The sequence below is a fragment of the Salminus brasiliensis genome, chromosome 24, assembly GCF_030463535.1.
Source record: "Salminus brasiliensis chromosome 24, fSalBra1.hap2, whole genome shotgun sequence".
Classification (NCBI taxonomy): Eukaryota; Metazoa; Chordata; class Actinopteri; order Characiformes; family Bryconidae; genus Salminus; species Salminus brasiliensis.
The window spans coordinates 20,819,272-20,843,402 of NC_132901.1; the positions used below are offsets into that span (position 1 = coordinate 20,819,272).

The 24,131-nt window shown below is 40.7% G+C and overlaps 1 protein-coding gene across 20 annotated transcripts in view; it reads right to left on the reverse strand.

Annotated features, from left to right (window-relative positions):
• LOC140547029 (neurexin-1a-like) overlaps positions 1-24,131 on the reverse strand; it is a 495,217-nt gene that overhangs the window by 317,168 nt on the left and 153,918 nt on the right. For all 20 annotated transcript variants that reach the window (XM_072670538.1, XM_072670515.1, XM_072670531.1 and 17 more), the window contains one exon: positions 7,972-8,413. In XM_072670538.1, the coding sequence (XP_072526639.1) occupies positions 7,972-8,413 (442 nt within the window). The remainder of the gene's footprint in view (positions 1-7,971; positions 8,414-24,131) is intronic.

Here is a 24,131-nt window from a genome sequence, read left to right on the forward strand (position 1 = left end):
TCTATACTGTCCAAGCTAACCATCTGACACTACCTAAATGTCTGGATTCAACACAATGGAACAGGTTTCGCTCCCAGCTTTTGTGAGCTTGGCATGTTAAGACGGTCTCTAAAAAGCAGCATATTGATCAAACTAATGGCTTTGCTAGCAGGGTATTGACCACTTCGAGCCATGCTCATTCAGTTCCCCTCTCAAACTACTCTTCTGGACAGAAAGTGTTAACAAAGTTGAGTTATGGCTATTAAGTCATAAAGTCCAATAGTTTCTCCAGAGAGTTGAGTGATGTGACATGAAGAAGCCAAAGGATTGATTCCCCCGAGGCTAGCTGGAACTACTTATAGACGGCGGGAGAACGTAGTCAATATTTGTGTTGGAAAAACAATGTCAGGGAGAATGCTGAAAAATGAGAAGGTGCCTTAGCAAAGGAGACACAGGCAGGGAGACTTCTAAACAAAGGAGTAATGAAAAAGACCAGTGACAGGAATGGAAGAAAAACAAGAGCTAATAGGAGCTTGCGAAAGAACTAGCGACTCAGGGACAAGGTTACTGTAGAAGACCACTGATGAAGCGCAGTTTCCAGTAGGGCTAAAAGCGCACCGAGGCCTATCTCGTATTTTCATTTGATCCATGCGAAACGGTCTCATTAACACACTAGCGTGGGCATTAGCGCTACCTCCGTATAGCGCTGACTTTCATCTCCTGCTACTTAGCATCTTGGCTGGCCCAGGTCTGCCGCTTCAACACGTGTTCAGAGAGGATTAGCGGAATCCAGTTAAGTTGAGTCTTGGCATGTGTGCACAGTTTGGTTACAGGCTAGCAGAAGCCGCTGCTCCACGCAGACAAGACTTGTGAGCTCCGGAGCTGGCTGCTAGCCACGCTCTCTCACTTAGCAGCCACCGCAGGAGGGTCTCCGAGACGCTAATCTAATTGAGCATGGCTAAAACACAATGTCTGATGCTACTAACCCCATTTCCAATACGCATATGTTTGGGCCTCATTCATATGTGAGCAAATCTATCCTTGAACGTAGCTCTTCTAGAAAACATGTATATTGAATATAACGTTCTTTGGTATCTGACGACCTGGATGGCACACGTACAGCGCTAACAGTGATCTGTGCCGTTTAAAGCCCTTGAATTGGTGGAACTGGCAGAAGTAGCACCTCCTGCAGAAAGTTTGAGCTGTTTAGTTTTCATGTCCACACATGATTAAGTACGATTAAGCTCAGCGCTCACCACATTCGGCTAAGCGCATCGAGACTCAGCAGGTGGTTTGCGAAAGCTCCACATGCTTCGCAGAAAAACAGACAGGAGCTGCTGTCACTTAATGTGTGGTGGAGGTTGATGGAATTGGAGTTAAGACGGTTTTGTAAAAAATGTAAAAATCCATGAACGAATGCATTGATTTTAGGTATATCTTTCATCATATGATCTATACCTGAATATGTTATATATCTAAAATCACACCTAGCATTGTCCGAAGCCAGCTTTGCTGCAGATACATGTATAATGACATCCTAACTACAGGATTAACTACATGTAAAGCCAAGCAAGGTTGTTATAAAAGTTATAAAAGTGTGTGTATGGGGGGGGGGGGAGTGGAAAGCTAGGAACCGTCAGTGGTTCAAAAGAGGTCACAGGGTTAATTGCATTACTTTGTATGGTTAATCGCCATTAATCACATTGTCCATCACACTGAGTGAGGGGCGACCCAGATGCTTGCAGATGTAAAACATTGAGAATACTTTAATAAAAGGGAAACTGCAAGTGGGAACTTAACTGGTTCAGAAGGTGAACCAGAGCACAATAAACAAGGCGACCCAAACAGACATGGGCAAGGCCAGGGCAAAAACCAGTAAACAAACCAACAGTCTAAAGAGACAAACAACCAAGCAAACAAAGCAAAAGGGCAAAACCAAGAATCAGACAATGAGGAGACGAGCAGAGACCATAAATAGGAAGGCTAACAACAATTAATCAGAAAATATAGATACTACTAATACTATTTTTTCAGTGAATATTCAACATTTTTCACATTATTTTCTTGGTTTCTCTAAACAAAAACATGTTGACTGATGAATAATATTGGTCCCAGACATATTTACTAATATCAGCAAACTTCCTGATGCATCAGCATGTACACTAATTACAAAATAATTATATTTAATAATTTAATGTGTTCATTTATTGAGTTATCTTTGAAACCATGCATCCTGATGGAATTCAGTACTCTACATCTCTGTAATTTGAAAATTACTCTTAGTAAGTTGGCGTTAAAAGGTAGCGCTAACATTAAGAATTAAGTCATAATAAAATTAAAGATCCAAAATATCCAAAATGCTTTATATTCAGACGGTTAATTAATGTAAGGAACTGAATAAAAAAGGATAATAGAAATTGAATATATTTGCAATTTGATTATTTTTCATTTTACTGTTTGCAAATGACAAAATATAATATAAAATAAAAAATACCTTATGGTCTCTACGTTTATTATGGAAAAAAAATCAATATAACATTAAACAATTAAAAAATGTGACTTAAAGTGAAGTATGAAAAGTGGCAGCTGTCTTAAAATAAAAATCTAATTAAATAATATAAATCTATATTTACAATAAACATTTCATAATAAAGGTAGCAAATAATCTCCAGCCCAAATCCATTCCTTTCATAATTCATAAAAGACACTTACTACCTTGATTAATTTTCCATTCTTCACTAGATCAGACATGGCTTGTTATTTCTGATGGTCTTACTCTTAAGTGAAATGTGCATTGCCCAGAGGAGGAAAATAAACTAATCACCTGGGGATTATGTCCATGGTGTGTATTAATAAAGCATCTGAGAGGGAGATGAAAGGACCCAGTGCACCTCACACTTTGTGACTCACGCTCTCCTGGGATGTGTGCTTTAAATGTTACTTTCATCCTGATGCATTATTAATCACAAGTCAAAGGTCCCAGGACGATCAGGGGCAGGCTTTTTTTGTTGTTGTTACTTTTTTAATCAACATCACACACGCTAATAGCCAGGGACATGGGCAGATCCAGAGTCAGACAGACAACAGATTTCCCCAACCAGGCTTTTACACATTCTTAATGGGCCTAATACTTTTACTAGTTTGGAATGGGCCTGATAATATTCACCAATACCAATAAGTCCTGCAGGTTTATTGATAAGATCACAGATATAGCAACAGTTAGTGTTTACACTAAATTAAGATCAGAAGATGCTATAAGAAATATTAGAGTTAGTTTAAGACTAACAATCATTTTAAGGCTTGAAATGAAAATTAATATTTTTTTTATTATTATTTTTATAATTATTATTAATTTAATGAAAGTAATAATATTACATATCATAATAGAATATTATAGCAACACTATACAAATCAAGAATAATTATAATTAGTGAAATCATTGTTACACATTATTTTATAATAAACTGATTATATTGTATTATAGTTTATAATAATAATAATAATAATAATAATGTAATCATATAATATAATAAGCAACTTCAATTAGGAATTTTATTGAATTATTATTATAGGTTTGCATATTTCATCATATTATTTGTTGTCAAAAAGCAAACCAAAATAAAAACAATAAAAGCAACAAGGTACCTGAGAAGTGTTTCACTCTGCTTCATGATTTTTATACACTTTAAAACAGCATGGGTAACAGGTAGATGATTGGTCATCAGCCCATCACATAACATCACAATGACTTATTTCTAATTAGATTTTATTTTGATGTTTGATTGATCTTTTCTGCTTGATTTTAAATGTACAGTCATCAAGACTCATCAAGCGCATGACCTATTTTCAAGGGCTGAAGTTTTACTGCCATATACACAGCAAACAGTGGGGGTAGTAGCAAGGTAAGGATTTCACTGTACAGTGTAACACACAAGCTATTTAGGCAGAAGGTATAAGCAAAATGAAACTAGAGACATAATAAAGATATAAGCAAAAAACTATAGACATGCTTCATATTCAAACAGTTAATACATTTCAATGTAAGGAACAGAATAAAAAATAATTATAGAAATTTTACATATTTGCAATTTAGCTTTTTTTTTGAGAATCTTTTACTGTTTATCAAAAATACCTTTTAGTGTCTATGTTTTCTTTATGGAAAAACTATATACATATAAAGAGGTATACAGTTGACAGCTTAGTAAACCTGGTAACATTACTGTTGGTGTTGTGCTACAGTAAGAGCATGGCTGTAAACTCACATTTACATTTGCATGTGCATTAGTGCAGCAGTAGTAGTATCAGTAGACAGCAGCAGTAAGTGATATAAATGCGTGTGCATATGGATTTTAAATGTGATTTTGCTCGCTACAACTTGTTTGCACACCTCAAAAGTAATAAACAAGGAAGATATTGCCATGATATTGCGATGGCCACCGCGTAGCTGCGTATCATGATGTAGTTATATCCCTGCCACATCGCCCACGCTTGGTGTAGACCAGTTATTGATTTGTTTCGGCTGTGTTATTGACGTGGATGCCTCGTAAGGATTGTTGGGAGGGTAGTTTCTATCACACACCGCCCGTCTCCCGAGTTACTGAGTTCTAGCGTGGGCCCGAAAAAGAGAAAGAAAAAAAAAAAGAAAGAAGAAAAAAATAGTCACACTCGGGTCACATATTCGAGGCAGGAGGAAAAACAGGCAGCAATTGCATTATCCTGCATCTCAAGTCTAGCACAGTGCAGTAACAGGCTTGGTCCTTGGAGAGCCCGGCTCCGGTTTCCATAGCAACGCAGGCCGAGCAGAGAGATGGGGAAAGAGAGAGAAAGAGAGAGAGAGAGAGAGGGAGGGAGGAAGGGAGAAGGAAAGAAGTCGAACAAAATAGAAGCGATGTGGGATGAGATAGAGAAATTGAGAAGGGCGAGAAAGAAAAACGAGAAATAGATTTGGGGAGCGATTGGATCAGTGAAGATGTCGCTCAGAATGCAGAGCATTATCCTTTAATAATGTGATACTTGCCGAACGACGGCCGCTGAAGTCCCTTTTCCTCACGGCGGACCGGAATAGAATTTATTAATGCTTAATGCGAAATAGAAGGTATTAATCTTTCATAGCGTTTCGCATAGCTTTTTCCCGGCCATTCGCCGGGTCAGATGCTCTCGGATGAGATTACGCTTTTGCTGGGTGTCGGGAATGGGATGGTTTCACTAAAGGCCTGGGCCGGGATTACGTCTCGGTGCGGGTGGGATTCGCTGTCAGTCAGTGGGTGAGGTGGGATTACGCTTCAGTAAGAGTGCGAAGTGGGATTCTATTTCAGCGTGTGTTGGGAATGGGATTAGGTTTTGGTGAGAGCTTGAGACGGGACTATATTTAAGGAAGGCGTTTACATGCACTGTGTAATGTGATTACGGCTAAAACTCAGAACAAGACAACGGGACAATTAAGCAGCTCCGGGTTCCCGACAACTCGCTTCAACTGGCCTTCAGTTTGAATGCTCCAAATACTATACAGTGTACCAAGTTTGTTAGGCGTAACAAATATTTAATGATTTAATAGTGTAAAACCCTCCCTTGCATGTCCATTGGTGTACAATTAGATACTGAAGCTCACTATGTAAGCTAGATAGCTTTTGGTTCTTAATCAGTGGTCAGTTTCTGACCACAGAGCTGCTCTTGTCTGGATACTTTTGGGTGGTGAAACACTTTCTGAGTAGTAAGGGTTTCTAAAAATATGGACAATGAGTAGAAGCACAAGTATGAGTTTCTAATAAAGTGGCCAGTGAGTGGACGTACAAGTATGAGTTTCTAATAAAGTGGCCAGTGAGTGGAAGTACAAGTATGAGTTTCTAATAAAGTGGCCAGTGAGTGGAAGTACAAGTATGAGTTTCTAATAAAGTGGCCAGTAAGTGGACGTTTAAGGTAGAAGGAACTGCAAGTAAGGGGTTTCTTATAAAGTGGTCAGTAAGCAGAAGTACTAGGTAGGTGTTTTAAATAAAGTGGCCTGTGAGTAGAAATGCAATGATGTGTTTCTAATAAATTGGCCAGTAAGTGGACGTACAAGGTAGGTAGAGGTACAAGTAAGGGGTTTCTAATAAAGTGGTCAGTAAGCGGAAGTACAAGTTAGCTGTTTCTAATACAATGGCCAGTGAGTGGGCGTATAATTTAGATAGAAGTACAAGTAATGGGGTTACTAATAAAGTCACCAGTGAGTAGAAGTATAGGTTTCTAATAAAGTGGCCAGTGAGTAGAAATACAAGTAAGGGGTTTGTAATAAAGTCACCAGTGAGCAGAAATACATTAGGTGTTTCTAATAAAGTGGCCAGCGAGTAGAAACACTTAAGGTGTTTCTAATAAAGTGGCCAGTTTGTAGAAGTGCTTGTTATAGGTTTTTTAATAAATTGGCCAGTAAGTGGACGTATATGTTAGGTGTTTCTAATGCATTGGCCAGTGAGTGGACATAGACCTAATGGGTTTCTAATAAAGTGGCCAGTAGGTGGAAGTACAAAGCAGGTGTTTAGTATTCTACTGTATGCCTTTTATTTGTAAATGACTTCTGCTCTAATTGGCTGCCTTGCATTGTGCCTCATTGTGTCACATCTGTATAAAAGGGCGGAGCTTACCGGCTGTAGGCAGAATAGGCAGACATAAAGTAGGTAGAAGTGTTGTTTTTCCATAAATCTTTCCATAATATGAGCCCTTTAAACTTAACTCAAAGCTTAGCAGAGCTTCTAATCAGCAGCTACCCAGTTTCAATCAACACCTGGAAATAAAGAGTCCCAGAAGAAGCACTCTAGAAGCTCAGGAAGAACCACTTTTGGTTCCTTGACAAAGTATTTAGTGGGTAGTTCTTTAAAAGACCCACATTGGTGAATATGATGTCTGATCTGATTGTGAAGAAACAGTCTCAGAACCTAACGTAAAGGTTCTGTACAAGTTTTTCCTAGAACCGCACGTGTGAGCCAGGAACCATTTAGGAACCTTTCTTCTCCTCAACATAAGCTGCGAACAGAAGTGCAATGGGCTGATTTAAAGAGTCCTGACATTTCTACAGGCAAAGTGCCAGTTTCCCAACAGTGCCGAGACTCAGGTCCTCACTCTCCGTGTGGCTACAGGGGTAATGAAACGGCTAATGTGATTTCCCGCTCTCGAGATGGAGTGGAAAACATGGTTGGTGGGGGCGGATCTAATTTGCAGTGTGACATTGCGAGGCCTTGGCCACGAGCGCACGCTAACAAATTGCTGCTTAGATAAGCAAATCAACACGGAGCTCGGTGCCAGCGTGCCGGGGCACGGAGGACACGCAGCGGGAGAAAGGAGCCGGCAGATTCACGGCAGCTCGAGCCCACAGACTTCTAGACTGATGATCCCGAACCTGGCCGCAGGGGAGCTCCAAACGAGGAGCTCCGTAAAGAAGCCGGCCAGATAAAGCCGGATGTGGGGGGACCTGCTCGGCTTCGTTAAAGATGAGAAGGTGCTGAGGAGCAGATAAACTTGAGACCCCTGTCTTTGAAATGAGTTCTATACGATGTGACAGTGACTCGGTTGGCGAGTCTCAGCACTTTCCCAATGCTTTAGGTAGATTATATGTTGCCTGGGAGGGTGAAAAGATAGCATGGAATGAAATAAGCTGTTTAGGATTCTCGCCCTGTTCATTCTCCACCCACAAAATGCTTGTTTTGTAGCAACCGTTGTGAGGTTGGACAAGCTTAACAACTGGAAAAAAATCCCTTTCAACCTAAGGATAAATTGTAGCACACTTGTATATATGATCTGCATATATCATGTATAATCATATATCTCCAAAATGCCAAATTACAGGAAAATGGAGGTCAATGTAAACACATTTTGGAGCATTTCAGCATTTCTAATTGTCCTACTGGTCATTTCTACAGTTTGGAGGCTGTAAATATAAAACTGATTAGGCTAAATGAGATTTTTGACCATACCCCACACATCTGTAGGTAGATCTCCTAACAAAAAGGAATGGCGCCATACCTGCTCGTCCATCTCTCTGGAAGTCCACGTGATACCACTCTCCATCGTTCACCTTCTTGTTGACTGCCCGCGTCTTAGTGGTGCCCGAACCCATGTCAAGCAGCAGATACAAATGACCATCGAGCATCTCAATGGCAAAAAAGTCCACCTTAAGCGTGAGGGGGCTCTTGGCCTCCTTGGTCTGCTGCTTGGGTCGTCCGTGGCTGAAGAGAAGAAGCCCGTTGGGCTCAGTGGTGCGGAAGTCGAAGGAGATGGAGCCAGTCTTCTTAGCGTTCCATTTGTGCAACGTAATGAAGGCTTCTGGCGTTTCAAAGGTGATGGGGTCCAGAGTGGCTACGTTCTCACACTTAAAGGCCACCACACCATGGATCTTCATCTTGGGGTCACCCTGTAAGGCCAGCCTGGACAGCTCCAGCCGGACATCATTATTCTTGTACACCACCTTATAAGTAATTCGGAGTGGCAAGCAGAAGAAAAAGAGAAAGTCAACACACATGACGAAAGGTTGCGAAAGCAAATGAAACCATACGTTGGTCATCTCATGACACAATTGTGCTTGCAGAACTTTCTTGGAACCTAATACACAACAATAAATGGTCGCTGTTGGCATGACCAAACCAGGGCTGTGTTATGAGCTACTTCCAGAATCCCAAAACCATCTTAAAACTGTCTTGAGAGTTACACTAAAGCCCCCAGAATTGACATAAACCCAGTCCACAAGAGAAATCTCTACTCAGGGCTGGGAGAATATGGTGTTGTTGAAACTAGAGAGCAGCAGCTCATCACCTCCATCACCTCCTAGTTATAGGAATATGGGTTGCTTCAGGAACCAGGCCTTGTGACCGGGGCTTTTCCTGAGCCAGACGTAAGCTCAAACTCCACACACGACCAAGCAAAAGCCATGGCGTCAAATGGGGATTTGTGCTAGTCACACAGTAGCTGATGCTAGCTTTCACCATCTTCTTTCTCCATTAAAATGCCAGTAAAATCAGAGCACTCTGTAAAAGCAAAATTAGCGTGTAACAGGGTTGTAAATAGGCTTGGAAAACTGCATCTCGGCATTTTCACCCTGGTCACAAAAAACAACTTAAATTACTTGGCACTATTTGACATGTTTATGGTGTCCATTTCCAGTTTATCCTAGCATTCAACACTGCAAACATATTATTTTCGAATGAGCTAATATGTTAGCCCCAAGCTAATAACGACTTACCTGGGGTGTGTTTTTCCTCCTGGTACTCAATTCTGAGGTAAAAAGGTCAATATTTTTTTTAGACAGGGTCCTTGCTGAGGTCTAGCTTGTTAATACACTCCTTCCAACGTAATCACACTTAAAATTAGCACTTTATTTGCACCAGTATATCAAATATTCTGTTGGATTCTGATGTATATTGAGCTGAGAGACTTGTGTTGAAGGATACAGTGGGATATACAGTGTTCCTCTCCTCCTAAACATATTTACAATTGAAATAAGCACACAATGGGAACTGAATGTATAGCAAAATGCGAATAACTACGCTTCTTAAGACTGACTGGACATTTAAGCTCATGGCTAGGCTTACACTGTTCTTACCCTCAGAGCGTGAAAAGCTTGGATTGGAGAATCAGGCCAAACTGTCTCTTTCGGTAAGCGAGACAGCTTGGTGTATTAGCATACGTAACCAGACAATGTGTTAGCCAGAAGAGCGCGGGAAGCGATGACGGCCAATGGCACCTTGTCTGGCTGTTCCGAGGTGGTCTGATATAACATGCTGCCTGCACGGCAGAGATAGCCTACGCACAACCCTGTGTTTTCTGAACAACGAGTTATTTTCAGATCTGCACAATTAAAGCTAAACAGCACCCAGTTATAGAAACAAACATCCGTTATATTTTCAGCTACAGGAGAAAAAAAAAACGAAATCAATCCGAACATCAAACACAGTCTTGATGTATTGATCTTATAATCCTCTGTCAGAAGCCTCTTATATGACATTGCAACATCGTCCTTCTTTTCTGTCTTGTGACATGATGAAAAGGAACGACAAGACGTGGGCAGGAGATGGGTCAGTTCATCAAAAGCTGCAAACAGTGCACTAAATCTCAATAATTATCTGGACTGTGCAATCACAGTTAGGGCAAAAGCGATTAGTTGGCAAAGTCGATTAATCATTGATGATGTTGATTATGGGCTCTATAACCTTCATATGATACACCCGGGTGATTGCAAAACACCATGGGAAATGATGATGGTGCGATAGGGCTAAGCCGTCATAGGATATGGCTATACAATACACACTGTCAACTTAGCAGATCCTGAGAAATTGCATGAGACAGATTGGTTCGATTAATCAACATATTTCCAAAACAATAGGATAATATATATGTTGTCACTCTGACCGATTCAGAAACTGAAGACATTGCTCTGAATAATCGAATAATAGTTGACCGATTAATCAAAAAGTTATGTGAATAGTTATGGTCTTTTTCTTGTTCAATGAATGTCACTGCACCCCAGCGATGGGCCTCATTTATCATGCATCTTTTAAAGAGTTAAAAGAGTGAGCTAAGATCAGCCTAGCTTAATTGAATATCTAATTGAATTTACTGTTGTGCAGAAGACATGAAAGATGCTGGGCACAATTCTGGAGAATAACTGTTGATATTTGAACTCAACAGCAAAACAAATACACCCCTTCACCCCTTCACTGCGCTTTCAGAAGCTCCGCCCCCACAAAATTCATGCATGCGCACTGCCAAGATAACAACACTGGGCATGCAAGTCCAAAAGAGAGGCAACACAAACACGACCTGTAAAACACACCAGATACCGGCCTCGTCCAACACCGCTACCCTGGTGGTAGCCCGTTGGCTACTAGTCTCATCCGACATTGCTACCCTGAAGTTATCATGTTGAATACTGGCCTCGTCCACTCTTGCTACAGAGGTGTTAGTGGGCCAGCCAATCGCCTCGTCAAACATCTCTATGATGATGTTAGCGCTCTGGCTAATGACCTCAACTAACAACACTACCATGGTGTTAGCATGTCGGCTGCTGGCCTCATCTAGCATTACTACTGTGATGTTAAGATGTGACTACTGGTCTTATCCAACATCGCTACCGAAGTGTTAGCACGTCGATCAACGGCCTCATTCAAAATGCAGTTGATTGGCTGGAATAGTGTTGTGTGGCTTGAGACACTTGTAACATGTAAAGTGAAATGGTATATAGCACCTTTTACTGATCCTCTGAGATGCTTAATAAACATGGGCCAATGTTCATACAATACACATTCTGACAGATCCCAAGAAATCACAAAAGACATAATGGTATAGTCCTTTTCTTGTCCCATGAACTTCTGGCTCCTGCCCAGTAATGGTCATATAATACCAGAATAATCAAACAATGGTTTATAGATTAGTCGATTACAGAAAGTCCTGTTCACATACAAATTCAGGTCATCGATGTCATTTAGCTCTTTAACGTTCTTATTTTACACAGTTATTTCAACAGTTTCCAACAAATTGCAAATAAACACAATGGTTCATTTAAACCGATTAATCGGCAGTCTGCAAATGAATCAATTATATAAATAATTACTCATTTGTCTCCTCAGGCCATTAATGTCACTGCAGCTTTGTAATGTTAATAAGGTATGCAGTCATTTTAACAGATTCTGACAAACTGGAAAATATAGAATGGTTCAACTAACCGATTAATCGACGGTTGACAAACCAACTAATTTTATAAATAGTCACTAGTTTACATCCTGTTTATGTGCAGAATCTTTTTCTCGCAACATGGCAGTCTCTCCAGCTCCACAACATTCATATGAAACAGTCATCCTGTCAAATTCTTGAAATAATCAACAAATAATATTCAAATTAGTCGATTAATCGGGTTATTCTTGAGTGCAGTTTTCAGTTTATTATGCAGTATAACTTTTGTTCATGTGCAACTTCATGTGGTTGCATGCCTTTTTCCCCATTCCATGGATATGTCACTGCGGTTCAGCACAGCTCCGGCACGTCAGTGCAGATCCATTCAAAGGTGCGTAAGAGGGACCCGCTGTCACTCTGCTGTGGCACAGATAGTCTCTGGCATGTCACTGCAGTGCCCTTAAACCTCCACCTGAGCCTCTGAGATCTCAGCAAGCCAGTCAAGAGACACTCAGCAGAGGCAGAGAACCCAACAGGATGCAAACACCTTTAGGAAAGAGCAGCTCCTGAGAACGTGTTCCTGACCTTCATGAAAAACTGGGTGGGGTGGAAGGGGCATCTTTCACTCTGACAAGCACATTTTGTGTGTGTGTGTGTGTGTGTGTGTGTGTGTTCTTGTGCAGGTATGTGTGTGTCGCTAGCCAAGACGTAATAGGAACACACAGCTGAGCGCACCGCAGGTGTAGATGACCCAGATCTCTCCTGAGGGTTTGGATTGAAACGCAAAGAAGATGGCTGGAGGATTTTCTGTACCGAACTCAACTCAAAATTAATATACTAGCATGCGGCTCAAGCAAGCCTTAGGGAAAAAACGAGGCCCAGAGAAGCTGAAAGTGTTCTCGGGAAGGTCGTAAACAAACATTTAGCCAAGATTTTCTTGCTAAATCTACTTTCAGAAAATTATTCAGCTTGACCAATGTAAACATCTCGGACACTGATACCAACTTTATGGAATTCCAAAAATCATAATTCCATTAGGTAAAAAATAAAACAGACCTCAATCATTTCAAACTGTTTTAGGTGTAGATTCAGGTGTAGGTTGGAAATTAAGGTAAGGTTTAGGTGTAGATTAAAGTTAGGTTTAGGTATAGATTGAGATGTAGGTTAAGGTTAGGTTAAGTTCGTTTAGGTCTGGATTAAGGTTAGGTTTAGGTGTAGATTAAGATGTAGGTTAAGGTTAGGTTAAGTTACATTTAGGTGTAGATTTAGGTGTAGATTCAGGTGTAGGTTGGAAATTAAGGTAAGGTTTAGGTGTAGATTAAGATGTAGGTTAAGGTCTAGAGTTAGATTAAGGTTAGGTTTAGGTGTAGATTAAGTTAGGTTTAGATGTAGATTAAGATGTAGGTTAAGGTGTAGAGTTAGATTAAGGTTAGGTTTAGGTGTAGATTAAGGTTAGGTTTAGGTGTAGATTAAGATGTTGGTTAAGGTGTAGAGTTAGGTTAAGATTAGCTTTAGGTATAGATTAAGTTACGTTTAGGTGTAGATTTAGGTGTAGATTCAGGTGTAGGTTGGAAATTAAGGTAAGGTTTAGGTGTAAATTAAAGTTAGGTTTAGGTATAGATTGAGATTAGCTTTAGGTATAGATTAAGTTACGTTTAGGTGTGGATTAAGGTTAGGTTTAGGTGTAGATTAAGGTTAGGGTTAGGTAAAGATTGAGATGTAGGTTAAGGTTAGGTTAAGTTACATTTAGGTCTGGATTAAGGTTAGGTTTAGGTGTAGATTAAGGTTACATTTAGGTGTAGATTAAGGTTAGGTTTAGGTGTAGATTAAGGTTAGGTTTATGTGTAGATTAAGGTAAAATTTAGGTGTAGATTAAGATTAGGTTTAGGTATATATTAGGGTTAGGTTTAGGTGTAGATTAAGATGTTGGTTAAGGTGTAGAGTTAGGTTAAGATTAGGTTTAGGTGTAGATTAAGTTAGGCTTAGATGTAGATTAAGATGTAGGTTAAGGTCTAGAGTTAGATTAAGGTTAGGTTTAGGTGTAGATTAAGTTAGGTATAGATGTAGATTAAGATGTAGGTTAAGGTCTAGAGTTAGATTAAGGTTAGGTTTAGGTGTAGATTAAGGTTAGGTTTAGGTGTAGATTAAGATGTATGTTAAGGTATAGATTAGGGTTAGGTTTAGGTGTAGATTAAGATGTAGGTTAAGGTCTAGAGTTAGATTAAGGTTAGGTTTAGGTATAGATTGAGATGTAGGTTAAGGTTAGGTTAAGTTACGTTTAGGTGTAGATTTAGGAGTAGATTCAGGTTTGGTTTAGGTGTAAGTTTAGGAGTAAGTTTAGATGATAAAATTATATTTTACAGTCTTATAGTTTGCTTTGTCACAGTTATGTTGGATTTTAAGAGAAAATAATTCCTTGTAGTCTTTTCTTCTTCGCTAGAGGTCGCATTTCCTCTGAACCTAAAAGGGGTCTTTGTACAATACGACACAAACCCCCAATGTGGAAGCTTTCACTGTGAGATCCACAGCTCATGACATTTTAACACACTACTATGCCAATCAAAATATGCAGCACAGAATTCAAATCCTGTTCATAAACTATGTATTTTTAAACATGACTTTCATAGATAAACATCAGTGAAACTCCATGTTTATACATGCTGCCTGTGAAGATACCTGCATCAGTGTCAATTTGTGAAGGCACCATATATGTATACTTCACTGTGCTACGTAGCCTACAATCGTCTGGGTTAGCACCGGCTTGTCCAGAAGGAAAAAGCAACATGGTGGAAGCAAGCAGCAATCTATACCATAAGGTAAGTAACTTATGCTTATTTTCCCTTTTTTCATAAAGGTCAGTGTAATATGGGCTGAATTATGGCTTTTTTAAATTATGGCTATGCCGCCAGCTGAGAGTTGTCGTCGGTATTCTGGCAACATCATGGCGTATAGCTGCCTCCAAAGTGCGTCTCAAATGTGATTCGGTCGGAGGTATCTATTTATCACACTGCTGCCTTCTAAGGTACTGACTTATGAGACAGCACAGACAGCAAGGCATTGAGGAAGCTGCTTTCCATTTCAGACAGAGTCATTAATTACCAACACTCAAACCTATTTGTCATGCATGCTATGGACTGTGTAGTCCGGAACTTGTCCCAAAATCAGTTCCAATGGACAGACAGCCAACATGCAACTGCATCTGATCATGTGACCCCGGACTTCATTAATCACTGCTTCGTCTTGCCTTCCCCGTCTCTGGAATACTAACTGTTCACACCTGTGTCTGATATACCTGCCCTTAAGCACTCTGTCTGTTTTGTCTTCTGCTGTGTTTGCCACTGATGTGCCGAGTGTTAGCATCACTTTCTCAGTGTTTTGACTCTGTTTGTATTGTTGACTTTTGATTTTCTGGCTTTTGCCTTTTGGCTCTGTTAGTGTTTATCTTTCTGTTTTTTACTCCTTTTTGATTTCTGCTCTTAGCTTTGTGATTCTGTTCAGGTGTTTTGACTGCAGTACTCCTCAGTTTTGACCATGGTCTGTTTTTGACTGTGCCTTTGATATTAAAGTCTCTTTTTGTAACTTTTAACTATGAGTGTCTGAATATAATCAGTAATGTTTACTGAAATGTATTGTGCACAGAGAATCAATTGCTACAGACCTCCAAACTTCATGTTGCCTTCAGATTAGCTCAAGAACAATGCGTAAAGAGCTTCATTAAATTGGTTTTCAGGGCCGAGCATTACATTACCAAGCGCAATGCAAAGCGTTGGATGCAAACCTTTTGGAAAGCCTTCCCAGAAGAGTTGAAGCTGTTTTAGCTGCAAAGGGTGGCCCAACATCATATTAAACCCTATGGATTAAGAATGGGATATCACTCAAGTTCATATGTGAAGGCAGGCGAGTGAATACATTTGGCAATATAGTGTGTGTATATATAAATAAGGTTAATAGCGGAGGATTTTTTACCACATACTAATTTTATAAGGTGAAGAATCAAACAGATCTCAATTATTTCTAAACTGTTTTACTGACTGAACACAGTCCAAAACAGCTCAGCTCAGCTCTTTAAAGCAGAAATTCAGAAAATCTTACATAACTAATACTGTGGGTGACGTTTCCCAGCACGTTAAGTGGTTCCATTCTCTTCTGTAATATTTTCAAATGTTGTATCAGTTCTCTTCACAGGTTTCATGTGTCATAACCAACGTGATCCCACATTGAAATGACCATACAGGTCAACTGTTTTAGTCCTAAAATCAGGGTTTTTCACCTGTCCACTAGTAACGCTGTTGAGCAAAACACATACAAACATGCAAGAAGAAGAACTGATAAAACAGTGCTGGGGGATTGTTTTGGAGAAAATCCTGCTGTTTCTGAACTTTTTGAGGATAAAAAAAAATACTGGGCCGAATTTACTGGAGAAATGATTTACCATATTAGCGTGGTTGAGATTAGAATAAGGGTATTTGAGTAAGGGTTAAGAATAGGTTTAGGTGTAGATTAAGGTGTGGGTCAAGGTTAGATTAAGTTTAGGTTTAGGTGTAGATTGTCAAAAAATGATCAACTTCAGGACTTGGTCTATGTGATTAAATGTATATACATATTCAACATACATTTACATATACAACATATATAACTAAGAAGAACTAAATTAATTTCAGCTTCTTACCACACGGTTAGTTGTGGTGAAAGTTTTTACACGATGGCGTTTAGTTATAATATATATATATATATATATATATATATATATATATATATATATATATATATATTAAAAAGTAAATCCGGTGATTGACTTTATTAATCTAGCCCAATGAATTACTAATAACTACTTTTAATTTAATTATTGCAGCTGTCACACAACAAAATTACATCCCCAAAATGGAAACAGAGGAAGGAAAAAAATCTTCTATGTCTCCTAACTTCAATGTTAAAAAGGAATTTTGAAGCATTTCTATTGGTGCATTCAAAACGTAAACTGTAGTGACATTGAGAAGTTAGTTAAGTAAAGCATATCAAAACTGGTGTAGAAATATAAAACCCTACTTTTTTAGCTATTTTTATTTCTACCGATATATCAGAGCATTTTCAGTAAATCAGAAAGTAATTAATCAGTCAGGCCCCAATCAAGAACATGGTATCAAAAGAAAATACAGGCTTCCCAAAGTCAGACAGTGCAAGGACATACAGATGAATGGTTAAAATGGTAATGAGACATTTCACCAGGAACAATAGTGGCCCCACATCTCCAGTCAGTCATGCTGTCAGTCCTCCAGACCGTCACTAAGCCATTCTAAAACTGGCTTGTGTGATAGAGTAATCCCAGTGGTGTCGTTTCATATCACTCATTGGCCTTGAAGAATGCTATCTTGCAAGCCATGCCAAATTGCACAGGTAAATATTTCATACAACAGTCTTTGGTACACATGGCTTACAAAGGAGGTTTTCCTGATGAATTCTCAGCTGCACAGTAAAGCTCCTCAAACAAAAGCTACTTTTCTGAGGCAAGGATTTGGAAAGCTAGGTCTCGCTGTGTAGTGTGCACAAAGTGAGGGGATTGTAGCCTCTTTCAAGCCCTTGGATGCTTGGCTACAGTTATGTGGCAATTATGACAAGCTGAAGATATGGCGGGAGAAAGAAGTATTATCTACTGATGCAAGACCTTTAATCAGAAAAAGAGGAGGTTATGAATAAACCCACACAGCCACATCACACAGTTCCGCAAATGGATGCACGCTCCCACTGGAAATGAATATTGAATATGCATTAATACCTCAGGTTTCATAATTAAGGCCCCAGTAGGCTTGGTTCTGGTTACCAGTGCAATGAAAAAGAGATGTGAACGCAGGCAGTAAAAAAAAAAAACACAGCACTTTCCCCTCGTGAGGGGTTCTCACGAAAATGTGGACAAATTGTTTTGTCTAGACCTCCTTCTAAAAATAAGTCAAGCAAGTCTTCACCCATCAGCTCACTAAATGTACTACAATGTTACAATATGAAGGCACAGACAAAGTGCCTTTAATCTGCAGTGATGCAGACTGACACAACAAAAGTCTCCACTGAAAACCTCAAAGGTCAACACTGTCCTGTGCTATTCCATCAATAGGACGCAGTTTGAGCAGTGGTGTAAGCTAAGTATGGCTGGGTTCAACTACAGGTTTATTAATGCCATGACATACAACCAGCATTCAAATTCTGCAATAATAATAATAATAACAACAACAATTATACTGTATATATTATGTAAACATACCAGAGAATTGTCAATGTCACGCAAAAACCTTCAAAAATCTTCAATCTTTCGATGGAAGTCAATGTAAAAAGATTTCAAGGCATTTTGGAGCATTTCTATTGGTCCATTCATCATAACATTTGGGCCATTTTTTTGAGTGAAGGCCAACTGTTAGATTAACATTATGTCAAAACGTGAGAAATGACAATTAATTGACAGTGATGATATACACTGATCAGCCATAACATTAGCACCACTGACAGGTGAAGTGAAAAAACACATCATCTTCATCTACAGTGGCTTCTGTCAAAGAGTGGGATCTACATAGACAAGCATAAGAATGTGAGTCACTTTGAAAAGGCCCAAATTGTGATGGGGTGACACATGGGGTGACACTGGGTCAAAACACCTACAAATCATCAGGCAGGTCTTGTCAGTACCTACCAAAAGTGGTCTGAGAAAGAACAACCGGTGAACCGGTGACAAAGTCATGGGCACCTAAGGCTCATTGATGCGATACATTGAGGCCCTACCACCTCACAACTTACAGGACTACTTCAAGGATTTACTGTAAACATGTTGGTGCCCGATACCACAGGGCACCTTCAGAGGTCTTGTGGAATCCATACCTTGAATGCTCAGATCTGTTGTGGCAGCACAAGGCAGACCTAATCAATACAGGGCAGATTGGTGTATCATTTCATTAAAAAAGAACATTTGCCTGAGTACTTCTGTATGCTACATCACTGAGTGACTGTGCCAGCTTTTACAGCCCACTACCTAAAAAATCCACTTGGATTGGTGATTATTGTTTTGCGAAGGTGGACAGCTGCAGCAGTGGACAGATGTTTTCCTAAGCAGATCTTCCTTATCTAGAAAACGGTCGAGGATGTGATGATACACTGTGCAGTGTGAATGGCTGAGCTGGATTTACACTTCATCTACATCCACTGGAGCATTACTTAGTGACTTGCTTAGTCCAGGAATCATCAACATTTCTGGACAACACAGATGTTGTGCTGCTACTCATATACATGTAGGTATATGTTTTTAATGTATAGCATTAAAGTGCTATACAGTTCTAGCTAACTTGTCTGTTGTGATTAAAAAAAGGCTGGCTTAAATCAATACACCTTGTCAAATGCAGTGAATATCCATTTGATTAGCTGCATTATGTAAACAGTAAGACCTTAGCTCGATGTTCACTATTGTTCATATATCTGAACAGATGCTACAGAGGGTCCTTCAAGTGATGTGATAGAAGAACCACTTTTGGCTCTATAAAGAACCATGTTTAGGGAACCATCACTATAGCCAAAGGGGTCATGAGATCCATTCCTGAGCCATGCCACTTTGCCATCAGTAGTCGGAGTCTGATAGAGCATAGTTGGCTACACTCTCTCCGGGTGGGTAGATGGTGCTTTTCCCTCATCACTTTTAAAGCGATGGTGTAGTGGAGCTGGGGACTCGGACGTTCAGCAGACATTCGAAAAGAGGCGGGCTTCACATGTATCAGAGGGAGACAAGTCATGTCCTTACACTCCTAGTGTGGGGAGCATTACTATGGCTAGAGGGAGCTATGGAGAGGCAGGTTATTTGGCAAATTGGTTTTTTAAAAAAGGGGAAAAGAGAAACATATACAGCGCCGTTACTTGTTATAGATCCTACTGAAAACAATGATTCCAAACTTTTGAACAGTCTTTCATAAACTATGCAGGAGGAAAAAAGGAGGAAAAGGGATCATATCCTTACTTTGCTTAACATTCACGTAAAAACAGGGACATATCCAGTGGGACCATATTAGCATAGGACATGAAAGTCTCTCTATGTGCTTTAGGCATTCTCAAGTGGGTGCACAAATACTGTAAGACCACACACTAGTGGCAGGGGGTGAGCACCCTGATTTTGCCTAGAAAGAGCATAATCTGACTTCTAAGCATGTCCTGCTGAGAGAGGAACAGGGCTTGAGGGGTGCTACCTACTGTAACTTGAGGCTGAGATCTGGTGCCTTGCTCCAGGCTTAAAGAGCAGTCCTATGAGGACAATGCCGCTACAGGCCTTAAAGGAATAGTTTGGTAAAATCACAAGTTTCACAGTTTTCCACACTACCCCAACAATTTCTCACCAAAGACAAATGTGGAGGGTGAGGTTTGCTTCTTATGTTTGTATTGGAACTACATGGCTAATGTAGCAAACCATTACTGAAAGCTTATATGCTGCCAATTAGCAAAACACTGAAATCATCACTGACATGTTTATGTTGTGTAGCGTAGTAGTAGATAACAAGACCAGCGTCAACTGACTACCTGTGTAATACTGTGGGCTCTGGAATGATGGTACCCCATCTAATACTTTTGGGACATCCTAACCACTCTAACACTCATGTTGCTGCATGCAATCAAATCCTCACAGCACTGCTCCAACATCTATTTCACAATCTTCTTTCCTGGCCAGTAGATACAGTTACTCCATAAAAAGCAGGATAAATTCTTTTTTAATACCTTTAATCTCAGAAGAAACAATGAATGAGCAGGTGTCCCAATACTTTTGTCCATGTCGTCTAAAGCAAAGTATTCCATAATGTGCCAAAAAAACACACAAACAGGTCTAACAAAGTTTCCTCTGGACCATTTGAGGTTCAAGGCAAATTTAGGCATGTGGTTTGCACAATGCTAAATGATATGAGTAGCCTACATTACTCGCTAGCTGCATTAGCAGGGTAGCACCAGTGCAAAACTCAACTAGCAAAACATCGAACCGAACCTCTCTTGACTGACTGATGAAAGGTTTCAGAAAATGGTTTCAGGTGGGAAAGTGCTCTGAGTGGGTTTCTATTTGTGTTGTTACTGCGACCCAGTTGGGCTTTCCAAATGGGCCCATTTGGAAAGCCCACTCTAATCTCACGTGGGTCCCATCTAGGCCTCATGTGCAGTGTACAACCCATGTTTAACCCTTCTTAGTCCTATCATTGACCCTAGCTGGCATTCATATGTGGAGCCAACACAGAACCCGAGGACAAAGCGTTCTGGTTCCCAGTTGGGCTACCGCTACTATGTTAACTGCGTAATTTTAAGAGTTGACTTAACTTTTCTTTTAGTTTTAGTAAAACATTTTGTCAATTATGATCCTGTGCATTAATTTGCACATCTCTAAATAAGAAATTAGCTATGAGATATGGCACTGAGGAGCATAGTGATGTTAATGAAGTGCTTTCAATCCCTGGACAGTAAAATGTCAGGGAAAATGTAAGGCCAGAGAAAACCCGATTTGTAAGTAACTATTCCAGTTCCACTATTCACCGGTGACCTTCCCCTCCATCCCGTTGTTCTATGTAATAAGCTAGGGAAGTGTAATTTGGGTGCATTCCAAAGGGCAGTATTGAGACGATATTTGTTTTGACCTTCCTCCTCCCAAAACGCAGCAAGTAAACAAAGCCGGGCTCGTGACTCTGACCGAGCGCCAGGTACAATTTTCCATCAGCGTTTAAATTCTGCTATGAAAACCGTAAGAAGCCTACCAAGGGAAAACAAATAGCGATTTGACAAGAATCTCTTGGCACAGCTAGTGGAGGGATTCTATCTCGAAGGAAAGGGGGGAAAAAAAGAGAAAAGGAATGGGCAGAGCGCTGCAATTCTTTAGTCACAGAGCCTGAGTGCACAGCAGATACTGCCAATAAAATGCAATCAATATAGGGAGTCAAGACAAAGGGCACCTTTTAGAGGCCAGGGAGATTGGACAGAGCTACAGGCCCTGTGGTGTTCCACGCAGCCAGAGTGAGAGAGAGAGAGCGCCAGAGAGCGAGTGAGAGAGAGAGAGACGGTGGCGGCTAACTCATTTGTCACCAGGCCCGGAGAACTGACAAGTAGGCTATTACTGCAACAGCGTTTCATCATCAAAACAGAAGAGCTTTGCGCAGGGGGAGCCGCGAGAGTGCAGACATGCAGGAGGGGGACGACGAGACTCAAAGCGTGACCATGGGCCACTTGCGATCAATCAGGGGCCACCGTGTCAAAAACCTGGCCATTCCTCACGTGCCATCGGCCTTGGGTTCCAGGGTTCCAGCTGGCAGTAACACAAAGCCTCATCAAGGCTCACGCGAGCTTCTCCAATCGGGATGTAGCAGCTGTATTCAGACTGCTGGCATTCCAACACAACACAGTCGAAGATACTCAGCCAGTGCTTTCAGGCTACTGTCATTGGAATTAGGGTCCCAGTCTAGTGGCAGCCCTAAACCTGAAGGCCTATGCAAGCTTCCACTCTTTAAAAAAGGGCTCCAGCAGCAAACCAGTCTTGAAAGGTCCCATGGAACTTTGTCAAAATATACACCAATCAGCCTTAACATTAGTACCACCTGCCTACTTTGGAGTAGGTCCTCCTTGTGACACCACAGCAAATCTAACCATTCGAGGCATGGACCCCACACGACCTCTGAAGTCGTCCTGTAGTATCTGGTTCCAGATTCTACCTGATGTTTTAAAGATTTTGCGACCCAGTTGCCCAGCCCACAATTTGGTCAAAGTGGCTCTGTTCCTTATGCTGACTGTTCACTTGCTGCCTAATATCTCCACCCCTTGTCAGATGCCCATTGTAGATGAAGATAATCAATGTTTTCACTTCGACTGTCAGTGGTACTAATGTTACAGCTGATCACTGTAGATGCAAGTGTGAAAACATGGAGGATGGTTAGTCATTGAACAACCATTTTGGTTCCAGAAAGAACAATCCCAGCCAACCTGCTCATGTGGGACTCACATGGGTGGAACATGGGCTAGGTGGGTTTTAGCTACTCTGAGTGGGTTTGTAATTGTGTAGTTACTGGAACCCAGTTGGGCATCCAAATGGGCCCAACCATTACAGCCCACCCTAAGATCACATGGGTCCCATCTAGGCCCAATGTGCATTATACAACCCATGTTTAACCTTTTTCTGGCCCCATCACTGACCCTGGTGGGCATATGTGGATTTTTACATTTTTACATTTAACAGCATTTAGCATTTAGCAGACGCTCTTATCCAGAGTGACTTACAAAAGCGCTTTGCTATTTACCCAAGAAAAACCGCTAGTCAAAGATACCTACCTACTACTAAACACAAGTCTGTAAGGAGACCACTCTGCTATTCGCCCAAGTATTGTCAGAAGAGGAGGGTCTTCAGTCTGCGTTTGAAGACAGTGAGCGACTCTGCCGTTCGGACACCCAGGGGAAGTTCGTTCCACCACTTTGGTGCCAAGACAGTAAAAAGCCTGGACGCTTGTCTTCCGTGGATTTTGAGGGATGGCGGGTCGAGCCGAGCCGTACTTAAAGCTCGAAGGGCTCTTGGTGCGGATCCAACGTAGAATCCGAGGATAAAACGCTCTGGATCCCAGTTGGGTTACCCATTCAGGCCCCGCATGGACATGGTAGCTGGGTAATTTTAAGAGTTGACATAGAAAACAACTGGTCTTGCTTTTAGTTATATGTCTGTTTTATGTGAGGAGAACCTGTGCAGGTTTGTGAAGTGATGAAAATCAAGCATCAATTTGCAAATTTCTAAATAAGGCAATGTAGCACAGATTGATTTTTTTTTGCTGAGCCAAACACCATGATTACTTCAGGAATTAGCAATGAGATATGAATAACACTTATCAGACGTTAGTTTACACCGAGGTGCATGGCGATGTTAATGAAGTGCTCTCAATCCCTTTGCTCTCCTTCATTATTTGATTAAGGCAGGCCTCTTACGTCAAGCAGGCACACCATAATTGCTCGCTACACTAACGGCTTGGGTCGATAAACATCTTTGCTTATTTAATTTAACGTGATGTTAATTTGAAACAAAGCACCCACTTTGAAAATAAAACACTGGTGGAAAGATGTTAATTTCTTTGGGCTGCAAACTGACAGAGGGCTCTTAGTCTTTTATGAATGCAAAGCAAACGCAGTAAAACACACACTTTCTCTGCTTGAGAAAGACGAGGCCGGTCTCTTCGGTTTCCCTTGCAGATCCTAAGGTACGTTTATGTAATTCGGATACGCCTGACTTGTGGATGCTGTCGCCGAAAAAAAGCCCTGCCGGCGTGGCAGGAAGGAAGTGCTAATGTTATTTGTTCTGTGGATATGTGCTCTTTTTTTCATCCACAATGTGTTAAAACGTCATTGTTTAAACCACTGCCCGAGATGCTTCCTTTGCTTTAATGAGCGAAGTCGTCTAATGAGCCTGAGAAGAGAGCAGAGCAGCCATGTGCTCGAGCAGCGAAGAGCTAGTTACGGAAAGTCCCCAGAAGACTTTTTTTTTCAAGGTTCAGTGAGGA